The sequence below is a fragment of the Anopheles funestus genome, chromosome 3RL (assembly GCF_943734845.2).
Source record: "Anopheles funestus chromosome 3RL, idAnoFuneDA-416_04, whole genome shotgun sequence".
In the NCBI taxonomy this organism is placed as follows: domain Eukaryota; kingdom Metazoa; phylum Arthropoda; class Insecta; order Diptera; family Culicidae; genus Anopheles; species Anopheles funestus.
In genome coordinates, this window is record NC_064599.1 from 77,704,047 (window position 1) to 77,718,253 (window position 14,207).

At 42.0% G+C, this 14,207-nt stretch overlaps 1 protein-coding gene across 3 annotated transcripts in view; it reads right to left on the reverse strand.

Annotated features, from left to right (window-relative positions):
• LOC125768166 (optomotor-blind protein) overlaps positions 1 to 14,207 on the reverse strand; it is a 132,829-nt gene that overhangs the window by 47,717 nt on the left and 70,905 nt on the right. For 2 of the 3 annotated variants that reach the window (XM_049435490.1, XM_049435489.1), the window contains exon 5: positions 9,085 to 9,108. The exons of the other annotated variant lie outside the window; for it this stretch is intronic. In XM_049435490.1, the coding sequence (XP_049291447.1) occupies positions 9,085 to 9,108 (24 nt within the window). The remainder of the gene's footprint in view (positions 1 to 9,084; positions 9,109 to 14,207) is intronic. 3 annotated transcript variants of the gene reach the window in all.

Here is a 14,207-nt window from a genome sequence, read left to right on the forward strand (position 1 = left end):
ATCGAAGTAAGCCTTGTTGGTTGATGGTTCGTTTGGTCTTGAATCGAAATGCTTGCGAACACCTTCAAACACCCAGCCGCACTACTTATGAACACTCGTTTAAGCTGCTTCTTTAAGGTCCTGCCCTGCGGTTCTACGAAAACAACCAGATTACAAGAAGAAGATTTAAAATATTGAGTAACCTTCAGACACTAATCTTCAGACACAAATCGTACGGAAGTTTTAGTTGTTATGTAAATTGAAAGCAACGTTATGCCGTCGGAAAAAAATGACCAAGAATATCAAATTATTTTGTAAGTATTATTACAAATCTTATCATGTCACTATTACTACGTCAGTAAGTCCTGTTTTAAGAGTATTTCTCAAATTTACTAATCAAACAAATATACAGAACTCTGTTAAAACTGGGTGGATCTCTACGGAAAATTGTTCAAAAATATCGATATCCCACGATATTTAAAAATATCTGCCACATGTACAGATTCTTTAATATCACGTGAAAACCCATAAAACTCTTGATCCAATTATCAATATACCCCACGAAGCAAATTATTTACAAAAGGATTCCATTAAGTTAAGTTCTTAAGATCTTTCTCGTCGACACCCTTTGATATTTTGAGATTTAGTGAGTATGATTAAAACGCATTTTAAATTAAAACAACTTCACAAAAACTTTAGAAATACCTCATCAAACAGTAGGAGCAAACAGTGGAGTAGTAAATAAAATAATATTATTCTGTGTCTTCAATAGACATTAATTTACTAAATTCTGAATTATACCTTGTAGCTACTACAAGAATCTTCATTCGAACTGTGTTTAACACGTTTTATTTGCTGTACAAAAAATGGTCTAAAAAACAGAAAATAAAACAAACGTACAGGTCGTTAGGATGTTCGCGTGACGATACACAATCGATGGCCGTTGAATGGTTGTGGCAGACCTCGTCCGTTTTTGTACGCACTTTATACCCTGCTGCTTTACTGCTCCATCGACTAGGGCACTAAAGAGACGTTAAGCAAATCACTATAGAAAGCACCCTTGGTAGAAAAGAAATGCGTACTGGTACGCATTAGGCAAACTGCACTAGTATAATATGAGCGGGAAATAGAAAAGTCCCCCATCGACTACGGACTACCCCGATTTAAGTCTTCGACCAAAAACCTATCTTTACACTCCTATACTCAGCATTTTTATCATTAGCGTATTTGTTCGTGAGACTTCTACCACTAGACAGCGATCATCACGTAGGTGGGCACACATTCTCATGGCCGAGGAAAAAGAAAAGCGCGTTCCACACACACACACAAACGCACACTTACACACATGCTGCTCTTGTTTATGTCCTTTTCGCAGAAAAAGTGGATGGGGCCAAATGGGGCGGGTGTATGCGTGCTCACGTCGTTTGTGTTCAATTTTATTAATGGATGTAATTTAATGTTATTAATCATCATCATAAGCAGCCCATCATCAGTGAGCGTTGTGTCCGGGGAGGGTATGTGGGTATATTTTTATCTGAGTTTTCTTTCCTTTTTTTCGCCCTTTCTCTTCTTTTTCGTTTCGTTACCAAATGGCCAATACACGGTCACCAGTACGGGACGACTTGTACGCCTCTATATGACGCACACAGCGCAACGTTATCTTATCTGACGCCGTATCGGCAGTGGGAATGGGCTAAATCACTGGCTAGTCGCACGTCTGGGACACCTTTTGAAACGATTTCCCACAGGATTGGTGTGCGACGGGTACGTGTTTCGGACGACGCTTCATTCTGCGAAATCGTTTAAATCGAGTGAGTGAGTGTGTGGTTGAACTAGCAAGAGAATCATTGTCCCGGCCACAAAGACATGCAGACTTACATCGTTCAACTGTATCGAATAACGAGCTGTATGAAAAGTGTATCATAGAAGGACAATAGGTAACTAATTATACCTTTAAAAAGCAACAGAAAAAAACCCTGCTAATCGTTTTATGTGTCCCATTTTGTTTTCACATTCATCAACATATTTGCACAGCCAAACGAGCGTCGATCTGTTGCTGTCGATAAAAATAGCAATAAACAGATGAGTCAAACGGTTTGCTCATTTGGAGCAAAAAATTGTTACAAAACATCCGTTTTATTTTGCAGCCAAGCGGAAAGCCTGCCGCTAATGTTACTTTGTCCTGTGGTCGTTGTGGAAAAGTTGCTAATGATTGTCACTACGTGTAACGATCGATGGATTGGATGGATAAGTTTTGTTGTGTTTTTCCCTTTGGTGATGTGGTTGAGCACCACTCGTGCCTCATTTTAATGTGACATTGAGCAATTATGTGTAAAATTATTTTTTATTTGATTATTTGTGCTTGGATCATTTGTTTTAATGAAAGTATTATCGCTGTAACTTTTTCATTTGTTAACAAAATATAAACCAACGGAATTTTCAATAAATTTTAGAATAATAGCTTCAATCTTCTCTAATTTCAAGAACAATAGCTTAATTTTAGAACTTCAAAAATCAATCAGCTTCAAAAATAAATAAAAAAAAAGTTTAACGCTTAACTCTCCTTCAACTCTCCACCGTGGATTAAATTAGCATCCTTCACTTATTTTAAACAAACAAACCATAACGACGAACGCAAACGTAAAATAAAACATAAATTTCACGCAAGAAATATGCAACAGATCAAAGAAAAATATTCTATTGCATAAATTTGAGAGGGAAATTTTCACTGTGTTTCAGTCAGGCACAATGAGATATGAATGGATATTTTCTTCTTGGCCGTGTAAGAGCAAAGTCCTGAATCGCAAAGTTAAATTAAGTACGTAAATTAATATTTTTTGTTTTGATCGAGAGGGTGATCCCATGAAATAATTTTCATCTTTAAAAATCTGATTTTTTGCTAGAATTTGACAAAAAAAATGAACCACAAGAGACTACCGGAAGGTCAACAGTCACAGCTTCTAAGCTAGAATCCAAAAGTCAAGCAAGAAGTTTAATTAACTTCATTCACACTTGGTCACCTTTCTCATCCGCGCCACTAGAGTGACCAGTTTTATACATCCGGTTACTGTTACTGAGAGCCTGTTAGATGAAACCTTCAATCTTTGGTTTTTATACATTTCTGCTTCCGCTGTCTCCGCAAGGTCACACGATGTACCCACTGTTCGACTAATTAATCGGTACCATGTAGCGGTGCAGGATGTGACCACTACCCATCTTTCCCAAAAAGCAACAATTGCGGTGTGGTTTGTCCGTACGATTCATTTAACCTTCTGAAAATGCTCACATTGCTTGTGCCGTTTCAGGGGGAAGGATTTCTCAATGAAAAGAAATACGAAGCCCGGGAGGCTGTAAAGACTTTGCTAAACGTAGAAACTAGACTCATAAAAATGCACATACACACGGCCCACAAACGGTACAAAGTAACAAAAAAGCAACATACAAATGATGCCTTTTGACAGATAAAACGGCAAGCAGCGCGAAGGAGGCATCCGCGCCGACAAACGAAAACCACCATTCAGCTACAATCGTAAAAACTACACCAATTTCATATAGAAATAATTAAATGAAGAAGAAAGACGGCGCACTCTAAACGGTAGCTAGAAGCAAGACTGAACGCAGCATGAAGTGTGTTTCCTTTCGGGGTGGTTCGGGGTGGCCAACGTGATCAGGCCCTATTAAGGTGGTGTACACACCGTACACACGTACCACAGAACGGAAGGAAAGAAGCAGTAAACAAATAAACCTCAAACGAGCAAGGCCAGCAGTCGTTTTCGTTGGGCTGCAACGAAACGATCGCCCAAGCGCCACCAGCCGCGCCTCATTGGGGGGACTTTTGTGTGTTTTTTTCCTTTTTGCTGGCTCGAAACGTATCGAGCAGGTCCGATCGTTTGATTTTCGCAGAACACGGCGAAGGAGGATGGTTGAAAATTGAAACAATTGAAACAGCTCATTGGTCACCAATCGGTGCGGCATGGTGGTTGGGGCGGCGCGACGGGAAAACAAATCATGCACACAAGGAAAGGTAGCTAGGGAAAAACCGCTGGACAAGCGTAAGCCCCAACCACCATGGGGAGACGGTTTGCTAACGATATCAAACGCAAAAAAAAAGAAAGCGAAATACGAAGCGAAACGATCGCTTCGCTAAAACGGTTCGAACCAAAGACGGAAGGAAAAGGGCTTTCGAAGCCTCAAAAGGATTTTAGCCAAGACGTGAGAACTTTTGCAGAATTGTTTGCCAAGACGCGCGGCATGGAAACAGGCGAACGAAGATGCAAGCGAAAACTCGCGTTACAATTTCGGTGAGCGAGAAACGAAGCGAAGGGAAGGGATGAGGCAGGGTATGGCGCCGGCTGTAAAGCCGCACCAGCGCCAGGGTCGCCAGGTGCCAGGGTGGCTTGTATTAACATATGTTTAGATACCAATTATTTTGGATTTTATTTCGACCCCACGAACCACGGTGCTACGATTCGTGAGGTGGAGAATCCAAAAACGGTGTGAGGGTGAGCTTGAGGGTGAGAAGAGGGAACGATCGGTTACAATACGGGAGCCACGGTACGCGGGTTGCTGTGTGTGTGTGCGTTTTTTTAACTTTACACAATTGCCAGCAGGGTAGCCAAACGAGACATCCCGCGATCCGCAACGAACGATCGAGCGTACAACGAACGGCAAACGGACAAACACGAGACGAAAGATTTGTGCGCGTCAGCAAGCGGCGAACCTCTTGCCTAGTGGTATAGGCACACGGTACGATCCTAGCGCCATCTAATGGTGGATGAAAAGGGGGTGCGATAGGAGGATTCTTTTTTCTCTCTCTCCATTCTTTCACCTCCTTTACTGTTCACGCTCCCCTACATGATTCATAACCCACGGAAAGAGACAGAACGAGCGGTAGTGGCAGTAGGAACGGAAGGATTCCATTTATCATCTTTGCTCCGAACCAGCGTTCGCCCGAGGTTTTATTCGTACCGGGCAACTGGGCGGCATTGCGCCACGGGAAGCGGTCCATGTTTGCTAAACGTTACACAAAACGTTAAACTCCGTGGAAATTAATCATGATGTGATCATTAAACCGATCGCCTTCCGCTTCTTTTTTGTTGTTTGTTTGTTTATTAAAGCCGTTCGTTGTTTGTTCATGATTGATCGCCGATCGTTCGCGTGAAGCGGTAAGGTTGTGCGTATCGGAACAGTATCCTCTTTCGTGTGGTGGGTTTCATAAGCGAAGATTTCACGGAAGTTTAAGGGCCTTTAATGGTTGTCACCGCGTGAACGCAAATTAGAGCAAATACCGATCGCTATCTAAGTTTATTTCTAACGATATCGCGTTTTATACCCTTTGTTTGGTGTTATTTTTCCTTTGATGGACAATGTTTGACGTGATTGTTATGTATGATTATAGAATATTTTATGTAAAAATGAAATCATTTTTAAGTATCAACACAATCGCTAACACACAGCACACCTTCGCCACACTTTTAATTGGAGGTAATACAAGCGCATTAACGCAACCAAACCAAAAGCCTACCGAAGGTCGGCTCATTTAACAACGGTTACGCTGGTTAACTTTTAAGGTGACAGGTTTTAGGTTTTGAATCAACCGACAGACAAAAAACCCTCCAAATTAGCTCCTCTTCCATCGTGTTTGGTCAGAAGGAATTCACCTTTCGAGCGCTGTTTGTTTTATCGCGCAACCACAATCGACGACTGCGCGGTCACCTGTCTTGGGTCGCCGTGGTCAGGTTTCATCGTTTGTCGCTATTGATTAATAGACGAAGATTAAGATTAAGAGAAGGTGAGCCAACAAAAAAAAAGAAACGTTCGAAAGACCACGTTTGTAATGTTATACCTTTGATCGTTCGGGATCGGCCTTCCGAGGTTCCGAACGGAAGCGACATTTTATCCGAAATCGTACCCGACGGAGGGTGTGGTGTGCGTGTGTGCTCAACTTGTTTGTTTCATCAGTTGAAATTGGAGTTTGTAAATCGGTCCCTGCTCCCGGGTGGCAATTAATGGTAATTTATGTTGTTTATCACCCATTTTGTTTTACTTATCGTACCTGTTATTGCGGCAGCTCATTAGCCTTTTCTTCGGTGTAATATTTAGATTGCGGAAGACAACGTTAAAGACATCTATTTTAATATCACATTTGCGTATTGCTTGCTGATGAAGTAACAAGAATAAATATGTCTGATAAATTATGTTTTTTGATAAATAAGCGATCGGGGAGATGTGGATACAAGAGAATCTAGTAGTTTGCTCTGCATTTACCACATCAGACATGATTAATAATTCATAAATCCTTTCGAGAGAGGGAGAAAAGAAAATCAACTCTTTGTTGGAAATTAATTGATTGAAGCTCCAAATTTAACAGTTGAAAGATTAAAAAGAGCTTACAAGGAATTAGCAAAACGTTTTATCGAAATATCAGGCAGTGAGAGACTTAAAAACATTAATAAGTTTCGATTATTTCAAACAGCACAGTGTAGACGAAGAGAAAATTTATTAATATGTTTCATGCTTTAGAATTCTCCTGGTGCAATACTTTGCTCGCCAGAAGAAAATAAAGGATACATCAAAGGTGCACAAAGGAGTACACAAGAAACATGATACACTCACCGTTGGAAAACCGTTGGAAGGATTACGACGAGCGGTAAAGAACGGTCTTCCTAATAAAAAAAACACTATAAAACGGATTCGATCTCTCTCGATCTCAGTGAAAGAATTTCGGGAGACTTTAAACGATTTTATTCCCAACTCGTTTTACCTCTACCCAAAAAACCTGTATTTCGAAGACGTTGCCGAGGTTTCTCCAACGGGACCCCTTGCAAAAAGGGAAGCGTGTGGGTCGGAGTGTGTGTGTGTATCAAACTGCACCAAAAAAAAAACACCCAAACCGGCGTCATCGAGAATTGGCGTCGTGTTTCGATCGGAGTCTTGCGTCGGATCGAGACTTTGATCTCGTGTGCAAGCGCCGCTCTTTAACATCGACAAGCGAAAAGACCTCCGAGTCCGGGCGACAACCAAACCGATATCCGGTCTTTCGATGGTGGTGGAATGGAAGGTTGAGGGGGAAGGATGGGAAGGGGTATTTGCGGAGGAAGCACCACGCAACGAAGTAGTAGAAAAAGGCAAAAAAGCCAGAATCTCAACAACGAAAAAAAGGACATTTGAGGAAACGGTTGACCCTCTGCAGTGCTGTGTAAATGTATTTTAAAACGCTGATCGTGCTGACTCCATTCGTCGATGCATTGTGGAGGTTACAAACAAAACAGTTTACAAAAAGGGTGAAGAATGTTAGGGGCAGAAGTGCTATCTCTTTCTGCTTCTGCTTTAATCCACCTTCTCCCAAGATCCACCGATCTACCGGTTTAGCATACATCGCCCTTAAATCGCACCAACGCAAGCTCCAAATCGGTTTTGCAGGTGATGATGCTGCAACTGCAACACATGCAGGAGTGCGTAAGGGAACCTTTGGGTTGGATGAGCCATCGGGAATGGCATTAAATATAAACACAAAATCTGGCGTCGCGGCAAGCACCTTTACGAGCCGTTTTTTCTGTTTTTTATTCCCGCTCCGATCGTCGTCGATCCCGGCGCATCATTGGGGCAGCTTGAAAGCGCACCGCCTCACAAAAGGAAACATGCGCTTTTACGATGTTCATGCCCACCACCGTTCGTTCGTGCCGCACGGGATGTTTTTTTTAATACGCACTACACGAACCCACCGTTTGCGTGACGCACCCCCTGCGCACAAGTGCTTTGATCGTGTGCGAAAGTAGCGATGGGGTAGCAGCTTTCTCACTGCAACCGGGAAGGGTGGTTTGATTCGCTTCTCACGGGAAGGGGAGAGATAAAACTTTAGAGTAGCAAAGATAAGACACTTTTTGATTTGAAAAATTAGTAATTAAGAGCTACATAATATGCAAGCTAAAATTTAGCATAATTTTTGAATCAATTTATTAGGCATTGTTTTTCCCTTTCTTGTTATGCAATAAAAACAAGAATACTATATTGAAGAGTTAAAAAGATATTAAAATTATCCCCAATAAAAGAAAAATAATTCTTAGTATTAGGAAAATATTGTTATCCCTCAGTACTAATACTGGACTCTTCTCCGGTGTTCTAGCAGACTCCGCGGAGTTTTTTTTATATTTGCTTAAATAAATCATTACCACTTCACACGCATTCGCACACCACCACCACCCCGTACCAATTATACCACCCGTTGTGCACTGCACCGCCAGCATCGTGCGTGTGTGTGACTCGCCGTACACAGAGCAGTTTTATGTGAATTCATGTTTTATTTTCCTTCCCGACTCTCCCGTGTGTTTTATGTGCAACCGTGTCGTGGCGGTATTTTTGCTTTTATGTAAAAGCCGCGACCGGCGGCCAGATAACTCCAATAACTTTCCCACCCATTTCCCACCCTGTTTCGGACCCATCCGACATGGAGCAAAAGTAATATTGATATTCATTTTTATTGATTGCCGGTAATCATTGCCATCACCCGGCGGCAGGTATCGAAACGGATTTTCCATCCCCTCCCTCCCTACCCCATGGGGAGGAAGGGTACCCCACTGCAGTAGCTTGGTGGGTGGGCTTAAGTCACCCATGATCGGGGTTCCCTTTCCAATGCCGCACTGCGCTTTAGCACGAACAACGAATCGGTTTATTATCATTAATTATCTTCATCAAGCTTGTTCCCCCGAACCCTTGCTGGGGAATTTGGACGAGCAGAACGAACAGAACGGAGACGGTGAAAGAAACCGGCACTAAAGAGAGTGAAACTTTTAAACTATTCTAAATGACTTTTTTTGTTAAAAAGTTCATATTAAAGAAAGCTAAACAAACTTCGCTTTTTGTAGGTTTTTTTTTGATACCGAAAACTACCAGATTTCCATACTTTAGACACTTACGGAAGTCGTCAAATATTTACCTCAATCTACGTTTGTGTATTGTCAGTAGTACCGAACACACACGCACAAGAGTGCATCGTTTGCATCCATATCGCATCATGTTGCAGGATGTACCAGATAAAAAACCATAGTCATTCATCGTATGTGGTTAAGGATAGGACGGAAGAAATCAAAATAAAGTGTTACATACCCAAACGGTGGAGGCATCGCCAACCTTGAAGATAAGAAAGTAAACGGGTATTAATGACACTGGTAAATGGAAATGTACGTCCGGATTACGGATACGCACGTTTCGGGTGGTTTCTTGGGAAAATATTGTTTGGGAATTAATGTTTGATAGGGAGGGATTGGGGGGTGGATTTTCCTTTACAATTACTACGCAACGGGTGACTACTACTAAACTGAGCAGAAAGCTTCACCGCCGGAATGGTTGAACCATTTACACCGACACAAAAAAATCTTCCCTTTAGCAAATTAGCATCCCCTTCATCATCACCGATCATGGACCACCCTTTAAGGTGGCGATAAAAAATGGCGATCACCCTCATGCGAGACGAACAAAACAAACAAACGCAGTATGGTATCGCGAGGCAATGTGAAATATTAATAAAAACCACGAAAGCACATGATCGTCGTTGGGAGTGATCGTGCATTGGGCAGATTTTTATGCTACCTTTTGCAACATGTTTTAGAAGCATTAGAAACGTTGTGTCGCTTTTTGATGTTTCATCCCTGCTTCCTCTTCTTGTCGCATTCCACGCTTCCACCTCAGAAAAAAAATGCCGATCGCGAGTTGCGATTCGCGTTCGTCCCACTGTTCTGCGCTCCATTCGTCCTCTATTCCTCGCGACTCAACACAACAATCGAGCATAAATCAATAAATGGCGCCATTATTATTGATACCTTTCGACTCCCTCGCCCACCACAATGTTCCGCGTGGTGGCTCATTATTTTTGTGTGTGTTTTTTTTTGTTGCCCCGTTTCGATTCCCTTACTGCCGCGCTCGTGAATTTCCACCGGCATAAATGCAAAGAATAAAACATATCGTTTGCACGCCAAATCCGACAGACGGAATTCAATTTATGCGTTCGATTCGGCGGCGCTTTTTTCGAGAGTTTTGAGTTTTTTTCTGTCGTTTGTTCTTCCGTTTTTTTTCATGCTCCCTTTGCGTGTTTCTGCGCGTGTGTGTGTGTTTGAGCACTTCACCAGTATGATAGAATCTCTGCGCAAGGAGAGGACAATCGGCGACATACATGAATGTCAGGTACAAATACGTTCCTTGTCAAATCGCGATCCTTGTGTTTAGGATGGACGAGTCACATTGAAGATGAAGGAGTAATTTATCTAGCCAGTGAAGTTTTCTTTTTTCATCAATTATTTAACTGTTTGTGCGAGTGGATGCTTTTGAAACGCCAAGCGTCGTTTTCTTGGAAGCAGCGGGAATAAAAAAAAAGATTGAAAACTGATCGCGGCAAGGCGCAGAATGTTGACAATTTGAAGACAAGAATTTCGTCTCACCTTTTTCCTGGTGCTGAAGTGATGCGAATTTATAAAGGATTTGTTTAGAAAATAAAAACACAATTTCTTTGTTAAAAATTTGCTATTAAATGTGAGCAGGAGTTGCAGAATTTTGCGAAATAAATTGGAAGAATATCTCGCTGCAAATAAATTCTTTTTCGTCTTTAAAATATTCTCATGTTATTCAACTTTATTATCAAATTTTCCTCTCTCGCTTTGATGTTGCAATCGCATTCTCAACCCACGCGATAAGCATTCTTGCTGGAATGGAAATCTTCCTTTTCGACAAAGTAAGACATTCTCCACTCTCAATTACACTTCATTTTTCAGCTGATACGATTCCTGAGAGCGACGGCTATTGTCATTTTAATGAAGATGCCACCGAAACGCAACACCCTAACGAGCCGATTTGTCAATGCCCATTCAATGGTCACACGCACCAGATAAGCACCGAGTGACACTCGATTTGTGAGAGGGAGCAGAGAAAAAAATCAGGAAAATCCAACGCGAATACCAAACGCAAGAAGAGACATCTTCGATTATAAGCGGTACAGTTCGAGTTCCGAACCGGGAGGTCTGTTTTAAGGCATTTCCCTCCTCCCTCCACCCCTTTGATTCCCGCAGGTGTCGACACAGGAGGATCGATTTTGTTTCCTTAACGCCGAATACAAAAATAAATCCATAGAAAGAAAACCAAAAACAAAACAACCAAGCACGTTACCATCTTAACTCTGTTCCGTTCCGGGCTCATTAGGGTGTAGTTTGGTTTCAGGAAAATCGACCGCATCGGGATCCCCCCCGGGTTTCGTTGTGTCGTGTGGGGTGGTCCACACCGGTTGCTCATTATCGGCAATTAATATGCAGAAACGAAGAGAAGAGAACCAATAAACCCACCCAACAACAACGGCAACAGCAACACCCCGTACCAAGCCCAGTATGTGACACACCAGAAACCAGTTCAAGAAATTGAACACATTCCCAGGATTACCGTTCGCTCGTTCGAACGGATCGTGCCCGTAGCCATCAAACTGTCGCCACAAGATGTCTAGGATGGGCAAAATCCAAAAACCTGGGGGCATAATCCATCAAAAAAAAACCCCAACCGGAATGGAGTAATTAAATTGAGTTAAAAGAATTTGTTTTTTTTCGCTTTTAATTTTTACTATCGCTAAGGTTCCAACGCGGGATGAAGTCACGGATTTTTTTTAAGGGAGCAGGAAATGATTGGGAATTCGCAACTCGGTCGAAATCTTCCCACACTGGCTGCAAGTGATCTTAAACTGATCTTGTTTGGTTGATTCATCTGGTTGTTGCACCGTATCCATAAAGACAGACCTTCCCGTTGACATGCTGTGGGTTCCTGGTGGATGTTGGAATCAGTGTCTCCGACTCATCAATATTCACGCAAAACGCGAACGGATCACATATTAACGGCACCCCAAAACAAAATACAAAAAAAACACACCCCATATCAGTATCGATGCAAATCGATGTCCTTTGCTTTTTAGCCCTCTGTTCGCGTCGGTCAGGTTCGGGGTCATTATTTTGTTACGGTCCCAATTTGCATGTGCACTTGGAGTACATGCGTGCTTTCACACGCCGCTGATGTTCGTCTTAGGCCCCCGGAAAGAGTCACCAATCGTATCGGAATCAAAGACGATAGGGGAGGGCATTGTAGGTGATGTCTGTCTGTCGCCAAACTGGACAACAGCGACGACGACGACATTGGCGACAATTCTTACCCGTCTTCATTTATCCATCCACCTCCCACCAGTGAAACCAACAAGCAAAAAGAGGCCCAATTCAAAAGGGACACACGAAAGCGTGGAAATAGTGGCAAAAAGGTAGTACGCGATCTTCTGAAATATCGCGAAACGAAGGGGGCAAAAAACCAAAACGACCGCGTAAACAAATACGCCATGGTAGCGATTTAATCAGCTCTTCGCTTCACGATCGGACCGGTGCCGGACGGTATCCTCACACAGACACATACATACAAGCACCAAAACTGCAGTCTGGCGCCTTTTCGCAATCGCCTTTTTTCGCTCGGCAGGAGCACGAGCCCACCTTCCCGGGAGGCACGTAAAGAGTGGAAATATTTATAATTTTTCTGCCCCCCCTACCCTTCGCTTGAAAAGCCCGAAAAAGGGAAGCGAAAACGAAAAGCCCGGACACAAAACTGTCCTATATAGAAGAAATCAACATAAATAATGTGGCGCCCGTTCCGAAACTGTAGCAGCGGTGCGTTGAAAGTGTGCCAGAACGGGACACCGACAACCGCTACGGTTTTGTGTATCGAAGAATTTTCGTATACGACTTTGATACAGTTTTTTTTGTGTTTTCTTTTTTGTCTCATCCTATTTTCTGCACTTCGTTTTACTTTCTCGCGCATTCGTTACAATGATCGAGATTGTTTTAGGAGATCGTTTTTTTTGTTTGTTGGTGCTTTTAGTTTCATTTGGTTTTGCTTCGTTTTAGTCACGTTCCCCGTGGATCACCGGTTCGTCAGTTCGATTCTGTTGCGCCTTTTTCCGTTGGCGCCCCCCTCTCATTCAAGATTCACCTGCCCGATTCGGTACCGCGGTGATGGTGGAATCAAGAATAAAAAAGAATGTGTCCAAAATTCTTGATCAACTTCCCGAGTAAAACGCACGACGACCGTAAAAGATTGCGAACTAACCAATCGACCAACCACTGCACATAACGCAAACAATAGATATTTTCATCTCACTACAATACCTTCCCATGTGTTTCTTATCGCTTTCAATTTCTAATACCCGGTGAAAAAGTCCCAAAAAGGTTTTGTTGTGGGTCGATCGTTACATCTTGTTAACGAAGGGCAATGGGTTAGCGCTAGTGTACCAATCGAATAATGGATGAAAGCTGAACACTTACCTGTAAAGGAAAAGGGAGAGAAAGAGAGAAAGAATTGGTAAATATTTTTAATACTATTAAATTTTTGAATATTTTGTAATATTTGAAGAAAACCTTTTATTCACATCTGGATGAATTATTGCAAGTCTTTAAAATACGGGGTTTTTAAGGAAAAATGGATCAGTTTTACCCATTTCTCGATATTTTTCAACTTAAAGTGGAATATTTTCAGGTTAATGTAGAATAACTCCAAGCTTTAACTCACACATTGGTGAAGCTTTTTGAGAAAGCTTTACACAGAATACATTTCATGTCGCGAATTCTCGTTAAACAAGGTTCATACATCTATCTCGACATATTCTACTTCAACTTGAAAAGAATCCAGAAATGGATGAAAACATTCCCTCATCTCAACTCAAAATCTCCTGTAGTTTGTAATCACTTTGTTCACTCGAATAGACAAACATAATAGAAACATTCGCTTTTTGTGTTCCGATCAATATCGACTAATGTACACTGTGTCGAGCAACAAAAAAAGCAATATTAGCAGTAAATGATCATGCTTTATCTCACACCAACTCGACCGATAACTAATGACCGATTGGCTTAGCTAGGTCGCTGTTTACCCAACCCGATCGATGATGTCGTGATGCGGCTGGCCGTTTTCTTTACCGATCATCCAACTCTACTCGATGATGAATACGTGTACATTTGTACGGGCACATTAAAACGGTGCGGATCGTTTAAGCTATCGACACGGTAGGAAAGTGAAAGATACTTGTAAAGTTCACAGTCAATTAGAGTTGAGTAGCAGTGTTGTCGTTTATTTTTTAATTTTCCCAGTTCTTCTACGATACTCCGATTAGAGATCACGTTTCCATTGTGTTTTTGATTGTGTTTGTTCGATGCCAACCAACCACG